Source organism: Solea solea, chromosome 3 (assembly GCF_958295425.1).
Source record: "Solea solea chromosome 3, fSolSol10.1, whole genome shotgun sequence".
Lineage (NCBI taxonomy): Eukaryota > Metazoa > Chordata > Actinopteri > Pleuronectiformes > Soleidae > Solea > Solea solea.
Genome location: NC_081136.1, coordinates 23,525,722 through 23,553,696, shown reverse-complemented (window position 1 = coordinate 23,553,696; position 27,975 = coordinate 23,525,722). Strand labels below are relative to the sequence as shown.

At 40.4% G+C, this 27,975-nt stretch overlaps 3 protein-coding genes across 3 annotated transcripts; all 3 read right to left on the bottom strand.

Moving 5' to 3' along the window:
* Positions 1-157: 157 nt before the first annotated feature.
* On the bottom strand, positions 158-4,399 carry LOC131456030 (extracellular calcium-sensing receptor-like). The gene is made up of 9 exons (XM_058623982.1): positions 4,275-4,399; positions 3,865-4,159; positions 3,329-3,415; positions 2,926-3,195; positions 2,500-2,706; positions 2,149-2,424; positions 1,399-1,626; positions 1,148-1,271; positions 158-1,068 (listed from the first exon to the last, which is right to left on the bottom strand). The coding sequence occupies exons 1-9, from the start codon at positions 4,382-4,384 to the stop codon at positions 158-160; spliced, it is 2,508 nt and encodes an 835-aa protein (XP_058479965.1). The 5' UTR covers positions 4,385-4,399.
* Positions 4,400-8,285: 3,886 nt separating this feature from the next.
* Positions 8,286-16,636, bottom strand: LOC131456029 (extracellular calcium-sensing receptor-like). The gene is made up of 9 exons (XM_058623981.1): positions 16,467-16,636; positions 16,077-16,371; positions 15,809-15,895; positions 15,391-15,660; positions 15,025-15,231; positions 14,673-14,948; positions 13,435-13,662; positions 10,735-10,869; positions 8,286-9,185 (listed from the first exon to the last, which is right to left on the bottom strand). Exons 1-9 carry the CDS (start codon positions 16,634-16,636, stop codon positions 8,286-8,288), a joined length of 2,568 nt encoding a protein of 855 aa, XP_058479964.1.
* Positions 16,637-21,197: 4,561 nt separating this feature from the next.
* On the bottom strand, positions 21,198-27,416 carry LOC131456027 (extracellular calcium-sensing receptor-like). Its single transcript, XM_058623980.1, has 9 exons — positions 27,220-27,416; positions 26,831-27,125; positions 24,985-25,071; positions 24,442-24,711; positions 23,979-24,191; positions 23,637-23,912; positions 22,884-23,111; positions 22,193-22,316; positions 21,198-22,114 (listed from the first exon to the last, which is right to left on the bottom strand). Exons 1-9 carry the CDS (start codon positions 27,414-27,416, stop codon positions 21,198-21,200), a joined length of 2,607 nt encoding a protein of 868 aa, XP_058479963.1.
* Positions 27,417-27,975: the final 559 nt, after the last annotated feature.

Here is a 27,975-nt window from a genome sequence, read left to right as displayed (position 1 = left end):
CCAAACCTTGAAATGTTCGTAGTTCCTCAGGAAAGTGGAAATGCAGCTAGTGGTACACTGTCTTAAGTTGGAAGAACTCAGCTATTGCATTGACTACCACATTAGTAGTAGTACAAGAAGTAAACAGATGGGCAGAGAGACACCAGTGTTCACAATTTTACTTTGTGGTGCATCGACCCATGATGGCTTTCTTTGTGTTTCTCTCTGGTCTCAACAGGATGATATAACATTTGGGTCCAAACAGTGCCACCAAGAGGCCAAAACTGGAGGCCAGGATGGCAAATACCTCCACTGCATCTGCATATTTGCCTGGTGAGCTGATGTAAGCAGGGACAAAGGCCACCCACACTGCACAGAAGATCAGCATGCTGAAAGTGATATGTTTGGCCTCATTGAAACTGTCTGGAAGATTTTTTGCAAGAAAAGCTAATAAACAACTGAGGACAGCCAGTAAACCAATATAAGCAAGTAAAACTGCAAAACCAACTGTGGACCCAACTTCACATTCATAAACTATCTTGTCATTGTGATACTGGGTGTTTTTATGAGGCACTGGTGAAGCAGAGACAAGCCAGACAGTGCAGATTGCTGCTTGAATAGAAGTCAGAACCAGAACTGTCCCTCTCTGCTGCACAACACCAAACCACTTGAGACTGGACTCACCTCCTGGTTTGGAGGCCCTGAACACAGCCAGAACCACCATGGTTTTCACCAGGATACATGAGACACAAAGCACAAAGCTGATGCCAAATGCTGCATGTCTTAGTTGGCAAGTCCATAATCTGGGTCGTCCAATGAAGAGCAATGAACACAAGAAACACAATTTGAGTGACACCAAGAGAAGAAAACTGAGTTCTGAATTGTTGGCACGAACTATAGGTGTGCTGTGATGATGGATGAAGATGCCCAGAACAACAACACAGATAAATGTGCCCAACAGTGAGATAGTTGTCAAGCAGATACCCAGAGGCTCATGGTAGGAGAGGAACTCTGTTTTCTTAGGAACACAGTGGTCACGCTGGAGGCTGGACCAGAAATCTTCTGGACAACTGGTGCACTCCATGGAGTCTGAGAAAAGAGGGAAATATACATGTTTATAAAACATCTCTGATCTGCTGAACTGTGGTGTTTAAAACTTTACACTGACCAGTCGTATTGCTTATCTTTCCCTCAGAACAAGGGACACAATCAAAACAACACTCAGGTTCTCCTTTCTTTGTGGCCATGCGGGTACCTGGAGGACAGCTCTCACTGCACACTGACTGAGGAGGCTGTGTGGAGAAAAATCAGTATATTGTTTCATATCTTTTTGCTCTATGTCCACAGAGAGTTGCTATGGATTTTCATGTGTGCATCCATGGCAAAGGTTCTATTTAAAATATTTAAAAAAAAATGTACCTGTTTGGATTCAAAGTTCCAGAAGATTTTGTCTTCATCCAGTGTGAGTTCTTCACCTTTGAAGGCTGACCTCTTAACCTCACCCACTCTCTGAACTTTAGTTCTTCCATCAGGGAGCCACACCCAATTTAAGATGTCATATATTGGTAAGGCATCACCATTCTCATCAAATGACACTTGATCACCAAATGTTGTGGTGAAGTTGACTTTTTCCAAGTAATACACAAGCTTTGAATAATAGAATCAGACACAAAAGGAACAAATTAAAGTGAAGGTTTGTGCTATTCACAAAATATAACTGAAAACGCATCTGGCCTCAGCTGTCACTAGATAAATAGATAGATAGATACTTTATTCATCTCACAGAGAAATTCACATTTCACACTAGTGCTGAGGAATGAAAATAAAAGCGCGACATTTACTTATTAGAACCATATTTAACTTGAATGAACAAAATATTTTTGTGACAGTATATTTGTGAACACAGCAGGACAGAGAAATCAGGATAAATCTAATTATTGCAGGATAAACTTTTTTTTATAATTTCCATCAAATAATCTCCTTTTAAGTCACATCACATGACTATTATATACTTGTACTTTGACCTGATAATACACTGTCTGCTTGCTGTATAGGGAAATTGAGATGCTTTAATTTGTTAATTTATTAAGTTGTTACACTTCCTTCAAATCTTAAAGAAATACAAATGATTAAGTGTAATTAAGAGTTGAGTGTAAACTGATATCTCACCTGCCATGGCTCCATTCTTTGTAAATGAGCACAGGTGTTGTTGCTGAAAGGTCCTCTCCCTGGCTCACACTGCAGCATGTCATCAAGAGCATATGCCAGAGCGTACACAGCCTTATACACATTATACTCTGGTCTGAGGTATGAAACATCAAATAACTCAGACTCCACATTCTCTATAACTTCCTGTCCAGTGCATAATTTTCCTTCAGCTTCCGACCAGCCTGCTGGAGGTGGTGCAAATCTACACTGAAATGTATGTTCCCAAAACTGATTCACCTGCAATTAAGTTAATTTTCAAATTAATGCCAATATGTCATTCTTACAAATACCAAGTCAGATGGAAACTCTTACCACGCCTTTTCCCTCAGCGTTGCCGTGATGGAGGTCAGGACGTATTTGTAACATGAAGTCCCTGAGTCCTGGTATTTCTCCTCGACGGATGGCGATGCCCAATGTTCCACCCAGATACGGCATGAGGTGAGGAGTCTGGAGCACATCAACTGATGCCCAGGCCTCACTAGCAATCCACTGCAGGCCTGTCACATTCTGCCTCACCACCTATACATTGTATTATCACAAGTATAAAAAGTGACATTTTCATGCCGTTAAGTAAAATGTTAAATGTAGTTTCCACAGTTGATTCACAAATGTGTGTTTTATTACAGGAAAAACGTAACCTTCTTAGAAGCAGCTTTATCTATTTAAAAGTGTATTACTTATGAAATCTGTATTTCAGTGGCTGCAAGGTCTTTGCAACACATCTCTTTCAGGACTGACCTCTTTCATGAGGTTAATCATGTGAGTCTTATGTGCAAACACAATCACCACCCGAGCTGTAGATTTCCTCATCACATCCACTATTCTCTTTAGTTCAGCAGAGTCGTCACCCCAGGGCAAAATCTCTGTGTAAGCCAGACAACCTCCATCAGCTGGACCCAGATCGGATTGAAAGGATCGGGCAGCGTGGACTCCATAATCATCATCACTGATGAGCAGACCTGCCCAAGTCCAACCAAAGTGTTTTAAAATCTGAATCATAGCATTCACCTGTGTGGACACAAAACACAGACTGGAATCATCTTTCACGAGAAATCCTGCTAAACAGGTTAATCAAAATGCATTTTTAATCACAAGTGTTGTATTTCTGACACCACACAACTCTGTGGAGATAGATTTTGACCTGAAAAGCATCACTTGGGATCGTCCTAAAGAAAGATGGAAACTTTTGTCTGTCACTCAGGCAGGAACATGTGGCGAAATAACTCACCTGCCAAATGAAAACAAAAAACAACAAGGCAATCAGAGATGGCAGACTTCAGACCATTCACCCAACAAGCCTCTGTCGGCCTATATGTGTAACAGACTCTGTGGTGCAAGGGTAGAGCGTCTAACGATCATATGGTTGTGTGTCTATCACAAAATCTAACAAGCCTCTCTTGCTCATATTACAAGCAAGTGTGGAAGCACAGACACACACACACACACAGCCACCAAAAACAATACTTCACTCGCACTCCATGGGGCCAAGTAAAAATAAAAACAAAGACAATAGAACAAAAAGTTAAACTTGTTGCAATTTTTTTTCAAAATTTTCAAGGTTCATAACTCAGTCATAACTTTGTTACATGCAGTTTGAAATAATTTTGTAAATTCAATTTAAATCTAAATTTTAACACAATAATAATTGAGTTGAAAGATCTGAGAACACAAACTTACCAGAGGCACTCTGTACAAACCCAAGACTGTAGAAATGGCTATAGAATTTGAAGAAGTAGTATCACCCACAATCCCTAGGACTGGAGGAGTTCCTACACAGTTCTCCTCTACTGTAACTTCTTCTTCTTGACCACTGACTAAGGCCAGTGCTGCACGAAATCCAATACGTAGTTGGATGCAGTTATCATATAGACTGTATCCCAGAGTCAAATTAGGCAGCAGGTTGGAGTTTCTGTTGATCTCATCAATAGCAAAGGCCATGGTCTGAGCCTGTCTCAATCCTAGAATTTCCAAACTAACACAACGTATATATATATATGTATATAAATGTAAGTGTTTAATATTTAAAACACATAGGTAACTTTGAAAAGCTTCATATGTTTCACAACTACAAATACTGACAGACTCACCCATAACAGGTAGGCAGCTGTGGCTCTGAGGTAAAAGTCAGGTCAGGATCAGCAGAAAATAAGTTGATTTGAAAAATCCCACCTAGAATCACATCGCCAGTTTTGTGCATCCCATTTAAATTAAACTGTCCCTGTAACTGACAAGAGGAGGAATAAAGAGAGGAGGACACAGCAGAGGAAAAGTAAGAGAACATGAGCAACAGCAGGTTGTTGTCTACAAAACCCCTCATGACTTTAATCTTGTTCGTCCCTTTTCTGAGTTCTAATCCATCACATCAGCCATTTTATTAACTTATGACAATGTTTGCTCTTGCAACGTCATGTGTCATTTACATATAGTTCCATTGTCATGTGTCTTCATGGTACAATTGCTTGTATTTTTGAATGACACAATTATATTCATAATGTATGTGACTGTAAATGGATGATTATGTATAACAAGTCAAAACTATTTTATCTGTTAAACTTGGTGAACAGGCTAAGGCAGGAAAGTGCATAATTTCATAAATCAAAACGTGATAATTTCTGACTGTTATGTTAATGACCTGCTTTGTTTTTACTTTCAAGTGACTAATATTTTTGCTCCTCTCCAACTATCCAAATAGACTTAAAAAATATTGGTTGTTAGTCGCTCTGGAAAAATGATTTAATGTAAATGTAACATTTAACATTTGTGATTTAATTTGAAGTAGTAAGCTGAATAATAATTATAAGAATATTACCATCTACGTTTATTGAAATTTTCTTGAGGTCTCAAAGATAGAGGAATTTATTCTCAATCCCCACACATAAAACCCTAGTTTCTGGAACTTTCCAATTTTCACTCAAGCAAATGAACATTACTGATCAACCAATATATATAATTAGTGCTTCAGTGGTATACTTTCTGGTTTATTGTATATCCATACTAAATGATTAATATTAAACTCTCTTGTCATTAAATCTTTCAAGAAGCTTCTCAAGCAGGAGATATTATCGCAGGTTGAAGAATGGTTTGATCCACTTCAGTTTGCTGACAGGCCTGGCAGAGGTGTGCAGGTTGCTGTCGTTACACTGATGCATATTGTTTAACCAGAATCTGATGTGCCAGACTCATGCAAAACCTATTTATTGCATTTCCTTTGGCATTAAATATTCAGCCATTCTTGCTCGCAGAGAAGCTCAACCACGTTTAAGTCATAGACAAGTCGACACACACACAGTGCGATGTCCGCCCGGAGAATGTCTTCTCAGTCACGTGTAATATTGTAAATAAATCCCAATCAAGTTGACAGTTGTGTTGTTGTCATACTTAATGATGATGCACTTTCATCTGCCTCAACACATGCTGAAGTCATTGACATCATGACGAGAACACAAAAGATGTTCATAGAGTTCAACCGGCCATTACACATGATAGCATCCAACAGTCACAAAGGAAGGAAACCCTTTCCAGCTGATGAGCAGGCCAAGGATTTGAAAGACTTTGATATTAGTTTGGATAACCTCCCTCTTGGGAGTCCTAAAACCCACACACACACAGGGAGAACATGCAAACTCGATTCAGAAAGGCCCTTGTTCCAACCGGGGCTCGAACCCGGGTCTTCTTGCTGCAAAGACAAGAGTGCTAATTACTACACCGACCGTGTGGCCAAAACATGAATCTTTGATGACTAAAACATGACGAGATATGTGAGTTTTCGTTGACGAGACGAGAATGGACATAAATGTTCGTGGGTGGTCTGTCAGACGTTCAAAATGCATGGCATTTTTGCTTATTGTGCGTGTAATCTGTCAATTAAAACCTAAAGGTTTCAAGACCGCTTTGCGCCCTGGCAATGTGACGCAGTTGAGGCAAACTGAGGAGAGTCCAATCTGATCGACAGTCATGCCGGGGGGCAGAGGGACCCCGTCCCCCTGGTCCCACCGACAACCCCCAGTGAAGGGGGCAGCCGGTGGGCAGGAGAAGGCGCAGCGAGTACACACGTCTGTGGCCCCGGCAAGCAGTGAGCTGTCAACAACCTCGTATGTGAATGTGTGTGTGTGAGTAACAATCAGCATGGAGGGCTTCTCTGTGAGGTCGCTCTGTGACCGTCAGTGGCATTGCTCTAACACACTCAGAACATGCACTAAACACCAAACTGAAACACATCCAACAACAGTTTTATCACACACAAGAACCCACTCCGATGAGTCTCTGCGCCATCAACGCTCACTGTCCTGAAACGGTATTGCTCCCACCTGAGGGGTACATAGCCCCCGCCTGAGGGGTCAGTCGTCCTTGACAACCCCATCACTCAACACAAAGTCCCTAAAATGTCCAGGGCATTGTTGCTGGCGGACAGGCCGCCTGGGACTCCCAGAAGGTGTACTAGGGGAAGTGTCACACTGGTCTTGCGGACAGGACAATACAGCCATGCCTTATCCCCTGGTGTGAAAGCCCGCCCTCAGCACTGCATGTCGTAGGCTCTCTTTTGCCCTACTCCAAAGTGGGCCTGAATTTGGCGAGTGTAGTCATAAGCGACCTGCAGGCGATCCTTCAACCTGCGGAAGTAGTCCATCTCCTTCCCTCCAGGAATCTCAGGCTCAGGTGGAGCTCCAAACACTAGGTCCACTGGTGTTTGGATCTCTCTCCCAAACATGCGAGCAGCAGGCATGCACTGGCTGGACTGCTGGACTGCAGTGCGATAAGACCACAAGACCAGGGGTAGGTGACGGTCCCAGTCCCGCTGGTGTTGAATGGTAAGGATGGCAAGTTGGGTAGCCAGGGTACGATTAAACCGTTAAACTAGCCCGTCCCTTTGAGGATGGAGCAGTGTGGTCCTCGTCTTGCTCATCCCAACCGCCGACAGACCTCACCGAAAACCCGGGACTCAAAGTTCCGCCCCTGGTCGCTATGGAGCTCAGCAGGGCCCCCAAAGTGAGAGAACATCTCCTCCACCAACTTTCCAGCCGTTGTGGTCGCACTCCGATCCGGCATTGCATATGCCTCTGGCCACTTCGTGAAATAATCCATGGCCACAAAGACGTAGCGGTTGCCGGAATCTGTGACTGGAAAGGGCCCAAGGACAAACACCCGTACTCGCTCCATCGGAGCCCCCACCAAGTACTGTTGCAGTGGAGCGTGGAAGCGCTGGGTGGGTCCCTTCTTAGTGGTGCAGGAATCACAGCAGTGCACATGTAACCCCACGTCAAGTCAACAGCCAGGCCAGTAGAACCGCCCCCTGAGGTGGCGGAGGGTCTTGGAATTCCCATAGTGCCCTGCCCCATGGACAACTTGGAGAACTTGGGGCCGGAGCAATCGTGGTACCAATAGCTGCAGGCAGTTGTTTCCCTGTCCAGGGGCATGCCACCTCCGATATAACAACCCGTCATGGATCTCAAGGTTAGCCCATTGGGAGTGGTAGGCCTTTACCTCAGGGTCCTGCGCAGACACCTCTGTCCACTTTTTTGTGATGTCGTTGAGACGTCGATAATCCACACAAAAGCGCCAACTGCCTAGTGACTGACTAGTGGAGGATTCAATTACCCGAAAACATATATTTTTTACTTATTGACTCAAACTCAAAAGTGTAAATACTTTTTTAAACTTTATAACTTCAATACAGATTGTGAGATCATGCAGACATGATCATAACAGACATTGCCCATTCTGTCATTCATATGCAGCCTCGCTAACCAAAAACTTTGTACTCTGACACCTGGAGTCAGAATTACTGTCTTTTACAGTGTTGAATATCCCACCACTGCAAACTGATGCTTCTTTCTCATAACTACAAAAACAGAACACTGTACTTCTCCTGTACGTTTCATTTCCCAATAATCACACAAGTTAAGACAGGGCTCACATACACATGAAAAATAGAAGTATGTGGTGTCACAAAATTGGAAAAATAAGCGATTAGAGAAAAATAAGATCATTTAATTTAAGTATTTTTTATTAACAACTGTATTGACTATATGGTGATCTTATAATTACCACTCAATTCATAAATACAGAGGATAGACAGAGAGACAGCAGTGTTCACAATTTTACTTTGTGGTGCCTCGGCCCATCACTGCTTTCTTTGTGTTTCTCTCTGGTCTCAGCATGATTATGTAACATTTGGGTCCAAACAGTGCCACCAAGAGGCCAAAACTAGAGGCCAGGATGGCAAATACCTCCACTGCATCTGCATATTTGCCTGGTGAGCTGATGTAAGCAGGGACAAAAGACACCCACACTGCACAGAAGATTAGCATACTGAAAGTGATGAGTTTGGCCTCATTGAAACTGTCTGGAAGATTCCGTGCTAGAAAAGCAAACAAAAAGCTGAGGACAGCCAGTAAGCCAATATAACCAAGTAAAACTGCAAAACCAACTGTGGACCCAACTGCACACTCATAAACTATCTTGTCACTGTGATACTGGGTGTTTTTATGAGGCACTGGTGAAGCAGATACAAGCCAGGCAGTGCAGATTGCTGCTTGAATTGAAGTCAGAGCCAGAACTGTCCCTCTCTGCTGCACAGCACCAAACCACTTGAGACTGGACTCACCGCCTGGTTTGGAGGCCCTGAACACAGCCAGAACCACCATGGTTTTCACCAGGATACATGAGACACAAAGCACAAAACTGATGCCAAATGCTGCATGTCTTAGTTGACAAGTCCATAATCTGGGTCGTCCAATGAAGAGCAATGAACACAAGAAACACAATTTGAGCGACACCAAGAGAAGAAAACTAAGTTCTGAATTGTTGGCACGAACTATAGGTGTGCTGTGATGATGGATGAAGATGCCCAGAACAACAACACAGATAAATGTGCCCAACAGTGAGGTGGTTGTCAAGCAGATACCCAGAGGCTCATGGTAGGAGAGGAACTCTATTTTCTTAGGAACACAGTGCTCACGCTGGGGGCTGGACCAGAAATCTTTTGGACAACTGGTGCACTCCATGGAGTCTGAGAAAGATGGAAAGTGATGAGATACAAATTATAAGCCCCACTCTGAAAATGTTATTGCTTTAAAAGTATTTCCCAAGTGCTGTTAACCAGAGCAAATCATTTTTAACAGCCTTTTCAAACATCCTAGTTGGATGCTTCCATTATTTGACTTTGCACACAAAAACCAAAAAACTACCAGAGTTAAAATGATTAGCCCCTTGATGCTTATAGTAAATTTTGTATTGTTTTTGCTGGACAACAGCCTGCTGTCATTTGTTATAGTTTAACAAATTTTAGACACGTCTCCTGAGGAATACCAGCCCATTCTTTTTGGCAAATCTCCCAAGCTCCTCCAGATTTGATTTCTTTCTGGCATGGACCCTTTGTCTTCAGTTCACCCTAAATATTTTCAATAGGATTTAATTCAGGACTTTGAGCAGGCGTATGTTTTGTATCGTTGTCATGCTGGAGGACAAATCGACGACCTCGACCCAGTTTTGCTGCTGACTGCTTCAGGTTTTCTTTCAAAAACTTCACACATCCTTCTTTCTTCATGATTCCTTCCACCTAGACAAGATTTCCAGTTCCAGACGCACTAAAGCAACCCCAGAACATAATAATCCCACTGCGGGGAACTGTGGGGTGTTCTTTGGGTTATACGCCTCTCCCTTCTTTTTCCAAATATAAGCAATGTGCCTGTAGCCAAAGAGCTCTAGTTTTGTCTCATCTGACCAAAGGACATCTAGTACACTTAATCTTTCTCCAGGTTGTACTTGGCATACGTCAGTCTAGCTTGAAGGTGTCTTCTTCTTGGTCAGCAATCCTGCAGTCTGTTTCTGTGCAGAGCTTTAGTGATCATCTTTTTTGAGACTACAATTCCTGACTTGACTAAGTCATTCACTAGTGTCTTGGCAATTGTTTGGGGATCTTTAGACACATCTCTCACCAGTTTTCTTTCCAGAGTCTTTAAAATCCTCCACTTCTTACCTCTGCCAGGCTCTGCCTTGGATTGTGTGGCTCTCTTTGAATTTCTTCCTTCTCACTCCAGTTCTTGACACTTGAAAACGCTGTAATAACTTTGTGTATCCTTCTCCTACTTTGTGAGAATAAACAATCTTCTTTCTCAAGTCTAAACTGATTTATTTTGTTTTTGGCATGATGCTTTCTCAAGTGACAACTCCAAACCCTTACTAAAGATTTTATATTGTGTGGAAATTGGGAGATAACCCTCAGTTTTAACTTGATTTTAAAAGTTTTGAACATTACAAAGTTAAGCACATCATTGCACAACAGTTGTTTGTACTATGGCTAAATAAAAATAAAGGTCAGTTCTTAAGGAGGCTAATTATTTTGACCCTGGTAATTTTTGGTTTTAGTGGAATAATTGAATTTCTGTGTGCACAGTCAAATAATGGAAGCATCCAAAATGAAAGTAGGATGATTGAAAGGGCTGTGATAAAAAATTTGCTCTGTTTAACAGTACTTGGGAAACCTTTAAAACAATGACATTTTCTTAAGGGGACTAATAATTTCGTCTGAATTGTGATGTTTAAAACTTCACACTCACCAGTTGTATTGCTGATCTTTCCCTCAGAACAAGGGACACAGTCAAAACAACACTCAGGTTCCCCCTTCTTTCTGACCATACGGGTACCTAGAGGACAGCTCTCACTGCACACTGACCGGGGAGGCTGTGCGGAGAAAAATCAGGATCTGTTATTTTATCCTATGCGGGTCTCTCCATACTCTTCCATGTTCTGTGTCCGCAGAGGGTTGCTATGGATTTCTGTTTGCACGTCCATGGCAAAGGTTCCATTCACAACAAATGAGGAGCTGTGTCAGTCTTGTGTTCAAACGAATGTGTAGATGTTATGACCCTGGGTGACATGTTTGGGTTTGTTTGCCGTTTTGGTTTGTAGCTCTCTCTTCCTTTGAGTGTGTGCCTGTGTGGTGGTGTGGGAGTGTGCCTACTAATATGGCATTTTCTACTATACAGCTCCAGCACGACTTGGCATGGCTCAACTCTACTCGGTTTGGTGTCGCTTTCAATTACCATAGTACCTCCCAAACGTGTTGACTCAGTTCATTTAACTCAGTTAACAAGAAATATTTGTTCACAGAATTGTTCAGTACTTCCTGCATGACTGGAGCGCAGACTTTGAAATACAGCGGAAGAAGTAGTGATGCGCCAGTCGTTGTGGCAGTGCGGTCGCTAACACCAGACTCCTCTATTAAATACTGAGATTTTAAACATTACATTTGCTATATGTTGGAGATTAATGCATGTCTTCAGGATTTTCAAAACTTTTTAACTGATCTACAGTTCAGCATTATTTGGATTGATTGATTGAAAATTAGTAGTCAAGCTGTGCCATGCTTAGCCAAGTCGTGCTGGAACTGTGCAGTGGAAAAGTGCAATTAGTCTCTCAGTTGGATGTCAGCAACCAGGTGGCACACTGAGTGGCTCATTTGAGGAAGACTTGACTCAACATGAGTGGATGAAGTGATGGGGCCTGGACTATAAAAAACCTCCTGAACCTGCACTATTAAAACACAACTGAACCTGCACTCTGGGCTTCCTGATAACTCTCTTCAAATAAATCTGTGTAATCAAAATTTACATTGACAGTAATCGTAGATAGTTATAGCTCAGTTCAATGTTTTAAAGGTCCCATATTATGCCCCATTTCTCCAAGTTGAACTAGTTCCCTGGTGTCCTAATGAACATATCTGTGACATGCTTTGGTCAAAATACCATAAGGATGAAGCACCACGTTTTATCTCAGATACTTACACTAAGGGGGACCACGAAATCATGACCGAGTCATGATTTCACAACTGGTAGGGCCTCCAGAGTCCCAAATATAAGTATTAAAATGATTTTGCATAATATGTCCCTTTAAGTTAAGAAGTTAGTTAAGTTATTTCTCTTATTGTATGAAATTCACTTTGAAACAAAGCAATGTTCTGCTCTTGGGAGAGATTGTTTTGAAACGGTGTTAGCCAATGGTTAATGATAATTTGCTGTAGTGTAATTGTTACATTTTGTGTTAACTTTAATGATAGCAGTAGTAGGAGAGAGAAGCCAATTTTGATTTAGATTTTTTTTTTTTTTAAGTTAGGAGCATAGGCAAGTTATTTTGTCATTTCTGTTTTCTTTACTGGAGGTACAAATAGGTTAATTTCAGCAGTTTTGTTTGTAATTATGGCATTGCTTTACTAAAAACTTCACTTTTTTATGCTGACATTGACTGACTTTTGGCTTTCTTGGGAAAAAGAGCTGGGAGTCACAAACATGTTATCTCTGGTTTCCATCGGGCAGGGACGTAACAGTAATTGAACTCACATCACCTCAAAACTGTGGTTTCTCACCAGGAGATCATCCCCATGTCTATGCTCTTGTAGACTTTGTACAGGTGAGGGTATCACCAACTGTTGTTACACAACTTCTGGCAAGAATCCATGGCAATTGTGTTCTTTGATGTCCCTCCTTCAACCAAAACTAGGTGGTCGAAAAGATAAGGTGGAGCAAGTGAATAGAGAAACTTGTAGCAGAGGAGAAGCTTGAAGACCTGGAACTTAACGGGGAGCCAGTGCAGATGTGTCAGTGTGGGGGTGATGAGTTGCCAAGGTTTGGTCGAGTGAGAATCCTGGAAGCAGAGTTCTGAACATGTTGAAGCCTATCCAGCATTTTCTTGGGGACACCATACAGGACAGCATAGCAGTAGTCCTGGCATGATGTTATGAATGCATGGATGAGGGTTTCAGCAACAAAATCAGTGAGTGATGGCCAGAGTCCTGAGATATTTCTAAGGTGGAAAAAGGCAGTTTGTGACTGATTTGATGTGTGTCAAATGATAGAGTGGACTCCATAATGACACCAGAGTTTGGGACTTCCATGGACAGTGAAGTGGTGAAGCCATCCACAGAAAGGACCAGATCTCCAACCTTATGGAGGAAAGACTTAGGAGCGACAGCAATTACCTCAGTCTTCCATCTGTTTATTTGCAGCAGAAGTCAACCAAGATTTAATTTCCTGCAAACAGTTGACAAGAGATTGTGGAAGGAGCTGAGTGGATGGAGATGTGCTGAGATAGGGTTCATGAAGGGTTTGTCAGTGTCATCACGCACCTGGGTGGATGACATCATTCATGTGAGATGGACCATAGCAAACCTCTGTGGACTCAGAGAAAAAGTATGACTCAAGACCAGTGAGTGGGGAAAGAGATAGTTGGGTAAAACAATTAAGAAATAACCTGTTTGGATTCAAAGTTCCAGAAGATTTTGTCTTCATCCAGTGTGAGTTCTTCACCTTTGAAGGCTGACCTCTTAACCTCACCCACTCTATGAACTTTAGTTCTTCCATCAGGGAGCCACACCCAGTTCATGACATCATATACAGGTAAGGCATCACCATTCTCATCAAATGATACTTGATCACCGAAAGATGTGGTGAAATTGACTTTTCCCAAGTAATATACAAGCTTTGGATAATAGAATCAGACACAAAAAGAAAATAAGAACAAATCTCCAAAAGCTGCCCAACAGTCGTTTGCTTTAGCTGACCAACAGATTCACAAGATTCTCATATAACATGTGCCTGTTGACTTAAAAGGAATTTGAGTGTTCGTGCCAAAGTTGACAGGATTTGCTAAATATAATTGACTGACAGCTAAGGAAATAAGACGAGTGCAGATGGAATTTACTTCCGTTTAGCCTTTTCATCAAGTTGATCTTTTGTTTTATGTACTTAACTACGAGGAGCCCTTTGTAAAGTGGCTCAAGCTGAAAAGACCATCAACATTTTGCTTCAAACAATGTTTTAAAAATTTTTTTTCCATATTTACACCAATGTTTGGTTCACTTATACATATATTAAATAATCTAATCTAAATATTAAATGTCAAATATGAATCTAAGTCTAAATGTTAAATCAAAATGCTGAATCTAAATCTAAATGTTCTGGGTGAAACTAAATGTTTAACTAACATGCAAATTCACACTTGATATCCGGAAGTACCAAATTAAAAGCTTGAGAAGGTCAGACTATGCTCATAGACTCAGATAACAAATTAAAATGGAGGAACATTAACTTATCGGAGGAAATGAACACTTGAACACACCTTAGCTTGAAAGGAACTGACTAAAATAACAAAACATGTTTGGATAAAGTGTTCTATGTTTTGCCCTCACTTTGACCAGCACGACCCACTTCACCCACCCCTGTATACACTGCTCTGTGCTGACATTGTTAACACTAAGTGCCTGCATCTGTGGAGCTGTTAATAAACTATTAATACACATTTTTATTTGAATCTATAAACACAGTCAGACCATCTCAAGTCATCCCATAATTACACTTTGACCTGATATTACAATCCACCATCTGCTTGCTGTATAGGGGATGCTTTAATTAATTAACTTACAATTCATTCAAATCTTAAAGAAATACAAATGACGAAGTAAAAGAGTTGAGTGTAAACTGATATCTCACCTGCCATGGCTCCAGTCCTTGTAAATGAGCACAGGTGTTGTTGCTGAAAGGTCCTCTCCCTGGCTCACACTGCAGCATGTCATCAAGAGCATATGCCAGAGCGTACACAGCCTTATACACATTATACTCTGACCTGAGGTCTGAAACATCCACCAATTCATTCTCCACATTCTCTATAACTTCCTGTCCAGTGCATAATTCTCCTCCAGCTTCTACCCAACCTGCTGGAGGTGGTGCAAATCTACACTGAAATGTGTGTTCCCAAAACTGATTTACCTGTAATGCAGTTCATTTTTAAATTAATGCAGCTTTAATACTCATTACAAATACCAAGTCAAAGGGAAACTCTCACCATGCTGTTTCCATCTCTGTTGTTGTGATGCAGATCAGGACGTATTTGTAACAGGAAGTCCTTGAGTCCTGGTATTTCTCCTCGACGGATGGCAATGCCCAGTGTTCCACCCAGGTAGGGCATGAGGTGAGGAGTCTGGAGCACATCAGCTGATGACCAGCCTTCACTGGCAATCCACTGCAGGCCTGTCACATTCTGTCTCACCACCTGTACATTGCATTTGTTGAAGTTTTTACAGGGTGTAAAAAGATTTGTCGTAATGAGCAATCCCACTCTAAACTAACAAATTAGGTGCAACAACATCATCAATAACATCTATTTATTACAGGCCAAAACATTTTCCAACATAACCTTGGCAGGACTGACCTCATTCATGAGGTTAATCATGTGACTCTCATATGCAAACACGATCACCACTCGAGCTGTAGATTTCCTCATCACATCTACTATTCTCCTAAATTCAACAGGGTCATAAACACTGGGCAAAATCTCTGTGTAAGCCAGACAACCTCCACCAGCTGGACCCAGATCAGAGTGAAAGGATCGGGCAGCGTGGACTCCATAATCATCACCACTGAAGAGAAGACCTGCCCAAGTCCAACCAAAGTGTTTTAGAATCTGAATCATAGCATTCACCTATGTGGACACAGAGCAGAGGGATTAGTGCACAGGCTGGAATCATCTTTCACTAGAAATCCTGCTCAACAGGTTCATCAAAGATGTTTAATCATTGTCTTTAAGTGTCGTATATCTGACACCATACATTTGAGGGACACATTTTCACCTGAAAAGCATCACTTGGGATCGTCCTAAAGAAAGATGGAAATTTTTGTTGGTCACTCAGGCAGGAACAAGTGGCAAAATGACTCACCTGCAAAAAGAACAGACCACTTCTTCTGGAAAAAGTTTACATTTTCATAAATACTTTAGGTTGATGACTCAACTGTCAGATATTCATTTAATGAATATAATAAAAAAATAATACAATTTAATTTCAATTAAACTAAACATTTTAACACAATAATGATTAAATTGAAGGACTCAAAACTTACCAGAGGCACTCTGTACAAACCTAGGACAGCAGAAATGGCTATAGAATTTGAGGAGGTAGAATCACCCACAATCCCTAGGACTGGAGGAGTTCCTACACATCTCTCCTCTAATGTAAATTGCTCTTCTTGACCACTGACTAAGGTCAGTGCTGCAGGAAATCCAAATCGTAATTGTAAACAGTTATCATACAGACTGTATCCCAGAGTGACATTGGGCAGCAGGTTGGAGTTTCTGTTGATCTCATCAACAGCAAAGGCCATGGTCTGAGCCTGTCTGAATCCTATAACATGAAAACTAACACAAATATATAATAAGTGTTTACTGTTAAAAATACTATATACAGTAACTCTGCAAATTTAAGCAATTCTTAACTACAGATACTGTCTCACCCATAACAGGTAGGCAGCTGTGTCTCTGAGGTAAAGGTCAGGTCAACTTCATCAGAAAAGAAGTTGATTGCAAAAAGTCCACCTAGAATCACATCTCCAATTTTGTGCATCCCATTTAGATTAAACTGTCCCTGTAACTGACAAGAGGAGGAATATAGAGAGGAGGACATAGCAGAGGAAAAGCAACAATACAACATTAGTAAGTGAAACTTGTTGTCTAAAAATACCCTCATGACTTTCATCTCCTTCATCCTGTTAATGAGTTCAGTCCCATCACTACATCCTCAATTTTATTGACTTACGACAATGTTTATTCGTGCACATCACCTATCAGGGCGTAATAACAAGCTGTAGGGGCAGGTCTTCAGTAACGCCGTGTGTCATTTACATATAGTTCTGTTTGTGTTTGTATTTCATCTTTTAAATTACATAGTCTTACTTACATTGGTGCGTTTGTTGTTGTCCAGTATTTTTCGTCACGTAATATTTTGAAAAAATGAATGAATGAATAATCCCAATAAATCAAAGTGTAATGTGGCTGTGTGAACAAGTTTAGGCAGAACAATGCACAATTTTAGAAATCCAAACTTCATGGCTTTTGTTACAACGGCAAAAGTTTTTCCTGACCGTGGGTGATTCTTTCCTTTTTTAAAGGCTAATTGAATTCAATTCAGTTTTCTTTGTATCGCCAAAAGATAACATACATTATCTTAAGGCACTGTACATAGTAAGACAGACACATTTATAGAATATTATAGTAACAACAGTTCACATGTTGTTGACATGACAGTGCATAGAGCAGTGGGGAACCTTCAGGGCCTTCTACGCCAACATTAATTCTGGACCAAAAAATATATGAGTATTAAATAATATATATATATATATATATATATATATATATATTTCAATTAACTGCACTTTGCATTTTAGTTTGCTACAGAACATTATGCAGCATACAAAGAAATAAACATTTGTATAGAAAATAAAAAATGGGCCCTTTAAAGAAATTAAAATGTCTTATTTACTTGTATCTCAGTTCAAGCAATTTTAAAGTCAGTCAAAGTCAAGTGATTTCTATATAGTTCAAAGGTCGAGAATCCACGCGTCTAAAGGATCGTTGGAGTGCACTCTTTCTAACGTGTGTTCGAGTTGGTGCCGCCACAGGTGACTGGCACAATCCTACCACAAGCAGACTGTTTGTCTGCTATTTCCGAGAAAGTGTAGATCCTGTTTCCTGAATTCAAACTGGGTAGCTCGCCATCTGCTGGAATCTGCTGGACGTCACTTTTAGTCTTTGTTCTCATTTATCATATGACTATCTCTCTTCTGTATTCATCTCAAATTTCTCTTTTGTTGTACAACATTTTACCAGATTATAACATCAATTAAAGCACTGCTAAATGCATTTACTATGAAAATTACTCTCTAGTAGTTCAACTTCAACATTCTCAAATTAAATTACTATAGAATTAATTGATTCTAAGAGAATATATTCCTAGCAGATTCTAATGCAGTACAATACAATACAAATAATCAGTATTAAACTGTTTCAGTTTAACCAATATCAAGGAAGACAACATAAACATTTCACATATTACACACTAAACCAATAAACCTCACATTTAGTGAAAACAAGATTGAGAGTGTTTCACTTATCGTGGAAGCACCATGACTTTTAACAAATAAACTTAGCAGCAACAGTAAACTTTTATTGAAATGGTATCAAAATACTGCTTAACAAATTATTTTGTAATAAAATAATTAATGGTGTAAACCCCTAATAATTCCACACGTCAATAAATTCACATTTTTCCAAAGTAAAATACACCATCTTACTCTGAGGCTTGCTCTCTAAAGATATAAAACATATACACATCACTGACAAAAAAATAGCTGCATGGCTTAGGCCAAAGATAAGCCTTTTGCTTCTTGCAGTCTAAAATGGCTACCTGCAGACACAGGTATTAACTTTAAATAAAATGACAGTCAGCTAATAAATGTGCTGTTTAATGTGCTAATGCACATACAAGGTGCTTAAACTATTTAAATAAACACTCAACATGTAACAAAGAAATGAATACCAAATACAAGTCTCCCCGCAGTATCAATGATTAATAGCCAAAAATATCTCAACGAGTCTCATATGCTCCACTACCGAGCTATGTCATGGCCTGGGTCTCGGGCCGCACTCTCAACAAGGTGAAGGAGCTTCATTGTCAAAATTATGTTTGCCATTAACGCTAGAACTCTTACCCTTCCAAACACAGAAAAAGACTATGAACACAGCTGGTTATGCTAAATTAAATTGTATCCATATTTTCTGAAGAAAACTATACCTCAATGTTTCACTTCTCGCGTATGTGCTCTCTTGCTGCGACGGCAGAGACAAACGAGGAAATAAGGTTTCCCGCGACTCGGCATCTAATTGGCTGTGGGATGACGTTTTGCTCCCTGTTTGGTTAGCTGCTGCAATACGGGAGATGCTGCCTTCAAGTGCACCTGGGAATTTTCAACTTTTGACGAATAAAATAAAAAACGAAACTACTGAAATAATTATCTTTCTTCATCAATGGACATGTTAGTTAACCTGGTTTTTCACCCAGGTTACATATGTTCTAAAATTAAATTTTCTGTCAAGTTACCATCAGTAATGAAAGGGTTAGTGTCCTGAAACATGTTATCCAATCAGAATTGTCCGTCTCTATTAGGCCCAGTTAGCTGGCTCATTAATTGTTTAGGACTTATCGAATCCCGGAGAAGGCCAAGCTATGGGTTTTGGTTTGGAGAGTGATGGGCAAATTGACCAATCACAGTTTGATTTTAAGTGGGCGGGCCAAAAACAAAAGATCCTAGGCCTTTGTGAAGTCCTACAGCGCAGGTCTAACTGCAGACCACAGACACACTACAAAACAGGTCCCCCAGAGTGCTGAGAGAGGTTGAGAGAGCGATGTTGTGGCTAGCTTGATTTGTCAAGGCGGCCTTTCACAGAAAAACCTCAAGTAATAAAAAATGGTCCAACTCCAGAACTGGAATTAAAAGAAAGGGTTATGAAAGTGGAAAGGCATTTCAAGTTTCCATTAGTTGAAGACGTGCGCACAGCGTACCAGAAGCTGCACAGTGAAAACTACGGGCTGTACTTTGACTTCCCCAGGCTCAAGATTGAACTGTCTTTAAGACAGTCATGTACAAACTTTGGCAAACCTTGAGACAAGGAGCCCATCAGACCTGCTGAACTTTCTGACACGATTTCATTTTCATGTAGTGCCGGGGACAATAACCATAGCTTAAGTGTGGTTTGAAAATTGCTGGGTACTTCATCCGTTTTACATTTTCTTACAATATACACTGCATTACAGTGTATTGAGCCTCGGTGTCAGTGTCAGTAGCGTCACGGGGTGACCTCATTTTATATTTTCCAGATTTTGGCTCTGTTTGCACAGAGTATGTTTATTTAATTTTAACTATGTAGTCATAATGGTCTCCAGTTTTATGAAGTTAATGTTGAGAATGTATCTTGTTGCAGGGAATGTTATTGATGTTATGGTCTATTTGTTTACATCCTTGTCATCGTTAATCAAAGAATTGCTGTTAACGGTTTCAATTCATCGTACTGTTGCTTTTTATTTTCTCGGCAATGATGGCTGAGGTGAAGGCCCAGTTGTAGTGCTCACGGTTCACCACTGGCATAGAGGGTGGTGTGACTGAATGTGGGGATGACCATGATTGGATAGTAATCAGATCTTGATGAGGACAGCGGAGATGCATGTTATTACCAGTTGTAGATGCATGTGGTGAAGCGCTATCCGATCGCTATCTGATCACAGAAAATGCATTCTATTGCAGGTGTAAAGGGGGCCACAGTGAGCTAGCATCAGGCATCAGTGGAGGACCAGAACCAGACTCAAGGTGAAAGGGAAATGGGGGGCAGAGGAGAGGTGGGGGACAGTCACGGTGGAGAGATTGAAAAAAGGAGAATAGGTAGAGACAGAAGAGAGAGACCAGAAACAGTTGAAACAGTAGCATTGATTGTTGATAAAAATTATATCAATTTTAATCATAGCATAATAATGATGGCAATACTATTACTGCTAATGATAACAATAACAATACAAATTTGAAAACTGGATCTGGATCCTGCAACCTGCAAGATAAGGACAGAGGGAGAAGGGTGAGTGAGAGAGAGAGAGAGAGAGAGAGAGAGAGAGAGCGAGAGAGACAGAGAGGACAGGGAGGAAAGGCACCAACTAGGGAGAGAAAGAACAAGATTAATTATATATAACAAAGTCATATGCATACCCTGAGTGTGAAGGAGTGATAGTGTGCCACAGGAATGCCTACCTTGTACTTCAGTGAAAACAGCTTTAAAAATCGTATCAACACAGAGTTACACTCATCGTTCAAACAGGAGTCAGACTTATTGTTTTTTACAGTCTTAAATATCAGACAACTGTCATTGTGGAACTACAAACTGATGCTTCTTTCTCATAACTACAAAAACAGAACACTGATGTTACATCGGTGCTTCACCAATATAATCACACTCGTTAAGACAAGGCTCACATACACATGAAAAAAAAGAAGTAACTGGAATTTGAAAAATAAGCGGTTAGTGAAAAATAAAATAGTTTAATTTAAATGGTTTTTTTATCAACAACTTTATTGACTATATTGTGATCTTATAATTACCACTCAATTCTTAAATACAGAGGATAGACAGAGAGACGGCAGTGTTCACAGTGTTACTTTGGTGCCTCGACCCATCACAGATTTCTTTGTGTTTCTCTCTGGTCTGAACAAAATTATGTAACATTTGGGTCCAAACAGTGCCACCAAGAGGCCAAAACTGGAGGCCAGGATGGCAAATACCTCCACTGCATCTGCATATTTGCCTGGTGAGCTGATGTAAGCAGGGACAAAGGCAACCCACACTGCACAGAATATGAACATGCTGAAAGTGATATGTTTTGCTTCATTGAAACTGTCTGGAAGATTTTTTGCTAGAAAAGCTAACAAAAAACTGAGGATGGCCAGTAAACCAATATAACCAAGTAAAACTGCAAAACCAACTGTGGACCCAACTGCACACTCATAAACTATCTTGTCACTGTGATACTGGGTGTTTTTATGAGGCACTGGTGAAGCAGAGACAAGCCAGGCAGTGCAGATTGCTGCTTGAACAGAAGTCAGACCCAGAACTGTCCCTCTCTGCTGCACAGCACCAAACCACTTCAGGCTGGACTCACCTCCTGGTTTGGAGGCCCTGAACACAGCCAGAACCACCATGGTTTTCACCAGGATACATGAGACACAAAGCACAAAGCTGATGCCAAATGCTGCGTGTCTTAGTTGACAAGTCCATATTCTGGGTCGTCCAATGAAGAGCAATGAACACAAGAAACACAATTTGAGCGACACCAAGAGAAGAAAACTGAGTTCTGAATTGTTGGCACGAACTATAGGTGTGCTGCGATGATGGATGAAGATGCCCAGAACAACAACACAGATACATGTCCCCAACAGTGAGGTGGTTGTCAAGCAGATACCCAGAGGCTCATGGTAGGAGAGGAACTCTGTTTTCTTAGGAACACAGTGGTCACGCTGGGGGCTGGACCAGAAATCTTCTGGACAACTGGTGCACTCCATGGAGTCTGAGAAAAGAGGAGAAGTGATGAGATACATGTTTAAACAACATCTCTGAACTGTGGCGTTTAAAACTTTACACTAACCAGTCATATTGCTGATCTTTCCCACAGAACAAGGGACACAGTCAAAACAACACTCAGGTTCCCCTGTCTTTCTGGCCATGCGGGTCCCTGGAGGACAGCTCTCACTGCACACTGACCGAGGAGGCTGTGTGGAGAAAAATCAATCTGTTATTATATCCAATGAGAGCCTCTCCATACTTGTCCATGTTTCATGTCCGCAGACAGTTGCTATGGAATTCTACTTATGTGTCCATGGCAGAGGCTATATTCACACAAAAAAAAGTGACTGTGTAATTTGTGTTCAAACATGCGTTGTTGATCTCACAACCCATCACAATTGCAGTGGAGATCAGCCCCATTTCTATGTTCTTGTAGTCTTTGTACAGGTGAGGGTATCACCAAATGTTCTTACACAACTTCAGGCAAGAGTCCGTGGTTATTGTGTTCTTTGAACTCCATTCTTCAACCAAAATAAGAGGGTCCAACAGTGTTGTGTGAAGCTTTAGGTGAGTGTGGTCCACAGCCAAACAAAAAGTGTGTTTGTGTGTATGTATGTCCATGAAGGGTTTTTCAGTACCATCAAGTACAAGGGTGGATGACAACATTCACATTAGCTGGACCATAGCAAACCTCTGTGGACTCAAAGGTAAGGTATGACTCTAGGCCACTGAGTGGAAGAAATAAATGGTTTTCTATAAAATTAAGTAGTAACCTGTTTGGATTCAAAGTTCCAGAAGATTTTGTCCTCATCCAGTGTAAGTTCTTCACCTTTGAAGGCTGACCTCTTAACCTCACCCACTCTCTGAACTTTAGTTCTTCCATCAGGGAGCCACGCCCAATTTATGATGTCATATATTGGTAAGACATCACCATTCTCATCAAATGACACTTGATCACCAAATGTTGTGGTGAAGCTGACTTTTTCCAAGTAATGCACAAGCTTTGGATAATAGAATCACAAAAGAAAAACAAGAACGAAAACGACAATTACTGCCCACTGATTGTTTGCCTCAGCTGAACAACAGATTGACAGGATTTGCTAAAAAATATTATATTTACAAAAATGGGTCTGCATAGATTTTCATTTTCAAGATGAAAGACCAAAACCAAGAAGAAGGAAAAAGAACAAATGGAAGAGGAGGAATTGTGCAGGGCAGCATTACACCTCTCAGTGTGAACTGGAATGTATCGTGTACCAACTTTATTCTTTACGTATATTTGTATTCTTTTTTTTTATATATATATTTAATTCTTTGTTAATTATAAGCTATGTATTTCTGGTACAGTTATATCATGCCTGCAGACTGTATATAAGGTTTTGTTTAAGGCCAAGGACAACACAAAACTTTAGCACTTTGTTAATGGATCAAGCACACATGGCCACAGTGGAACGGAGCCATCACGCAACACAACATGCATGCAGTGGGATCTCAGGGTAAATGTTGAGTGTAAACTGATATCTCACCTGCCATGGCTGCATTCTTTGTAAATGAGCACAGGTGTTGTTGCTGAAAGGTCCTCTCCCTGGCTCACACTGCAGCATGTCATCAAGAGCATATGCCAGGGCGTACACAGCCTTATACACATTATACTCTGGTCTGAGGTCTGAAACATCAAAGAACTCAATCTCCACATTCTCTATAACTTCCTGTCCAGTGCATAATTCTCCTCCAGCTTCCACCCAACCTGCTGGAGGTGGTGCAAATCTACACTGAAATGTGTGTTCCCAAAACTGATTCACCTGCAATAGAGTTCATTTTTAAATTAATGCCAGAATATTCTTTCAAATACCAAGCCAGATGGAAACCCTTGCCATGCTGTTTCCATCAGTGTTGTTGTGATGTAGGTCAGGACGTATTTGTAACAGGAAGTCCCCGAGTCCTGGTATTTCTCCTCGACGGATGGAGATGCCCAGTGTTCCACCCAGGTACGGCATGAGGTGAGGAGTCTGGAGCACATCAACTGATGTCCAGGCTTCACTGGCAATCCACTGCAGGCCTGTCACATTCTGCCTCACCACCTGTACATTATAACAAGTTTATAAATTCACACTTTCATACCAGTAAAGTATGATCTAGTTTCCACAGTTGATGTCATACACAAACCGGGATCTTACACATTATTGCAGGCAAATTGGATTTGTCCTGGTAAACAGTCTTGTTCAAAAATCTTAGCAGCAGCTTTAACAAATTAAAGGTGGACCATTTTCTAATGAAATCTTTTTTTTTAAAGGCTAAAAGATTTTTGCTATTTATTTTTTCAGGACTGACCTCTTTCATGAGGTTAATCATGCGACTCTTATTTGCAAACACAATCACCACTCGAGCTGTAGATTTCCTCATCACATCCACTATTCTCCTGAGTTCAGCGGGGTCGTCACCCCAGGGCAAAATCTCTGTATAAGCCAGACAACCTCCACCAGCTGGACCCAGATCAGAGTGAAAGGATCGGGCAGCATGGACTCCATACTCATTATCACTGATGATCAGACCTGTCCAAGTCCAACCAAAGTGTTTTAGAATCTGAATCATAGCATTCACCTATGTGGACACAGAGCAGTAAGGATTAGTGCACAGGCTGGAATCATCTTTCACTAGAAATCCTGCTAAACTGGTTAATCAAAGACTCATGTTTAATCACAGTATTTAAGTGTTGTTTATCTGACACCACACAAATATGTAAATGAAACACCTAACATGACTAGTCATACATAAAATTTTGTATATTTTTCACTGTAGTATTTTGCACTGCACATGGAATGCGCTTAAGCATGATGTAGCTGATGCATTTTAATTTTGCAGATTGGTTCTCACCTGAAAAGCATCACTCGGGATCGTCCGAAAGAAAGATGGAAACCGTTGTTGGTCACTCAGGCAGGAACATGTGGCAAAATAACTCACCTGCAAAAAACAGACCCCATATCCAAAGAAAGTTTAAATTCTTGTTAAATTACAATCAAAATGTTTATCACAATTATGATTGAGTTACCAGACTGCTGAACCATCATAACATATTATATAATGTATGTTACACATTTATTTCTTCTATTCACACTCTGCATATTCCGTATATCTCTCTCCCTGCTTCTACTTAGATATTCATATCTACTGTACATACATTCTGCATATAGACGAATCCGGGGAAGTACCGGAAGTAAACACACCGCCATTGCTGCAGTGGCATCTCCCTCCAGTATGAATGGGAATGAATGGGAGCTGTCATAGAAAGTGTACAGTTTCTACTTTTACCTGTACTTTTTACGTATTACTTTTGATGATGTCTAGAAGTCGGGAAGAATATGTGCGATTCTCGGCTGCTCCAACAGCAGTGGGAAACTTCAACTTTGGAAAAGAACTGAATGCGAACTACACAAACCTTGTCAACTGCTTAGTTACTTTTAAAATCATAATTTGCTACTGAGTAGGCCTACAATTTGAATTAATATCCAGACCTCTCAGCTGCAAAACGCTGCAGCTGGGTTAGCTGGCAGCAGACAGCAGAGAGTAACAGATGAAAACACACAAACGGCTTGCCGGATTCGTCTATATCTATATCTATTTTATATTTACATATACTTATATTAGGGCTGGGCGTTATGAACCAAAAGTCATATCTCGATATTTTTTAGCTGAATGGCGATACTCGATATATATCTTGACATTTATTCTGTCATGTAATTGGGGTTTCCCCCAAAGCATTATATCATATTAGATAAAATGTTTTCCAGAGGAAAACCCTTTAAAAAATAAACAAACAGTCCGTTATAAGTTTAAGCCACGTGTCAAATGTCAGAGTTCACTGAAATAAAAATGCTCCTTGAAAAAAATAAAAACAAATCTCTTTCCTGCATGACAATAATATACAGTAATACAATACTGTTACAATTTTAACGAAAATAAAAACGGACTTAATAAAATTGGAACAAACATGACTAATAAAATAAAAATGTAATCTGTGGAAATGAATGCTTAATTGGGTTTGAAATATTTTCTCAATTATTTCACTTAGATATTTAACACAGCTTGTGAATATGATAATTAAATCATGTCTTATATTTTATTATCAATATTTACAACTTCGGTCTTCCATATGTCCAAAAGTGACTGACAGTAAACACCCACCTCCCCCACACGTGCGATGTGTGTGTGTGTGTGTGTAGGAACGCAGGGAGAGGGAGAGGAGAAATAGGTGCGAATTCGCGGCCCATGTATTGTCATTTTAACGCAAAATTAATTATATCGATACAAGCGATATTGTCCCTTGTTATATCTCATTAGAAATATATCGATATATATTCAAATATCGAGATATCGCCCAGCCCTAACCTATATATATTGTATATACTCTGCATATAATACCTATCAACGCTGCTGTCTCCATTTCTATACACAATCGTTATACTCAACAACTGTGAACAAACTATTGCTACAATAACTAGTGCTGTTAGTCCTGTCCTCGTGTCCCATTAATGTCTACAATGTATATTTTTAGTTAATAGGTCTGTGTATAGATTTGTCTTGTCTCACTGTCAAGTGTTGATGTAGCACCAAATAGGTCCTGGGGAAATGTAAATTCATCTCAAATGTGTATTTGTATATGGCTGAAATGACAATAAAATCCACTTGACTTGACTTGAAAGACTTAGTAAGAAAAACTTACCATAGGCATTCTGTACAAACCTAGGACTGCAGAAATGGCTATAGAATTTGAAGAGGTTGTATCACCCACAATCCCTACAACTGGAGGAGTTCCTACACAGTTATCCTGTAATGTAACTTCCTCTTCTTGACCACTGACTAAGGTCAGTGCTGCACGAAATCCAATCCCCACTTGAAGGCAGTTATCATACAGACTGTATCCCAGAGTCACATTAGGCAGCAGGTTGGAGTTTCTGTTGATCTCATCAATAGCAAAGGCCATAGACTGAGCCTGTCTGTATCCTAGAACATCAAAACTAACACAAATATATGTGTTTACTATTAAAAATACTTTATACAGTAACTCTGCAAAGGTATACATTTCACAACTGCAGATACTGTCAGACTCACCCATAACAGGTAGGCAGCTGTGACTCTGAGGTAAAAGTCAGGTCAAGATCATCAGAAAAGAAGTTGATTGCAAAAAGTCCACCTAGAATCACGTCTCCAGTTTTGTGCATCCCATTGAGATTAAACTGTTCCTGTAACTGACAAGAGGAGGAATAAAGATTAGAGGACACAGCAGAGAATACGCAGCAGTACAACATTAGTGAAAATTCCCTCATCACTTTGCTTTGGTTCATCCCTTTAATGGGTTCTGTTCCATCACTAAATCACCCATTTTATTGACTTATGACAATGTTTAATCTTGTACATCACCTATCAGAGCAGAATAACAAGCTGTAGGGGCAGGTCCTCAGTAACGTCATTTCTCTTTTAAATTAGTGCTGTCAGTTCAACGCTTTATTGACTGCAAGCCTTGTGGTGTTGGACAGATTTGCTATGCGCAGGGCGAGTCTTTGATACTCAAAACTGTATAGTATTTTTATTTATTTGTTTTATGATTATGTGTTGTGGGCAGCCGGACACGGGGACAGGGAGTGGACAGACAAGGGGAGGGGGAGTGGGGGGGGGAGAGCAAGAGAGAGAGCAAGAGAGAGAGCGAGGTGGACAACAATATCAATGGTAGTGTATGGATTAGTAACATTGAACAATTTAAATTATATAAAATAGACAGAACATACTCAACAAAACAAAACATAAACAACATAAGACTGACATTAGTATGTTAGTAACAAGTAAATAACATTAAACAGTTGAAATTAT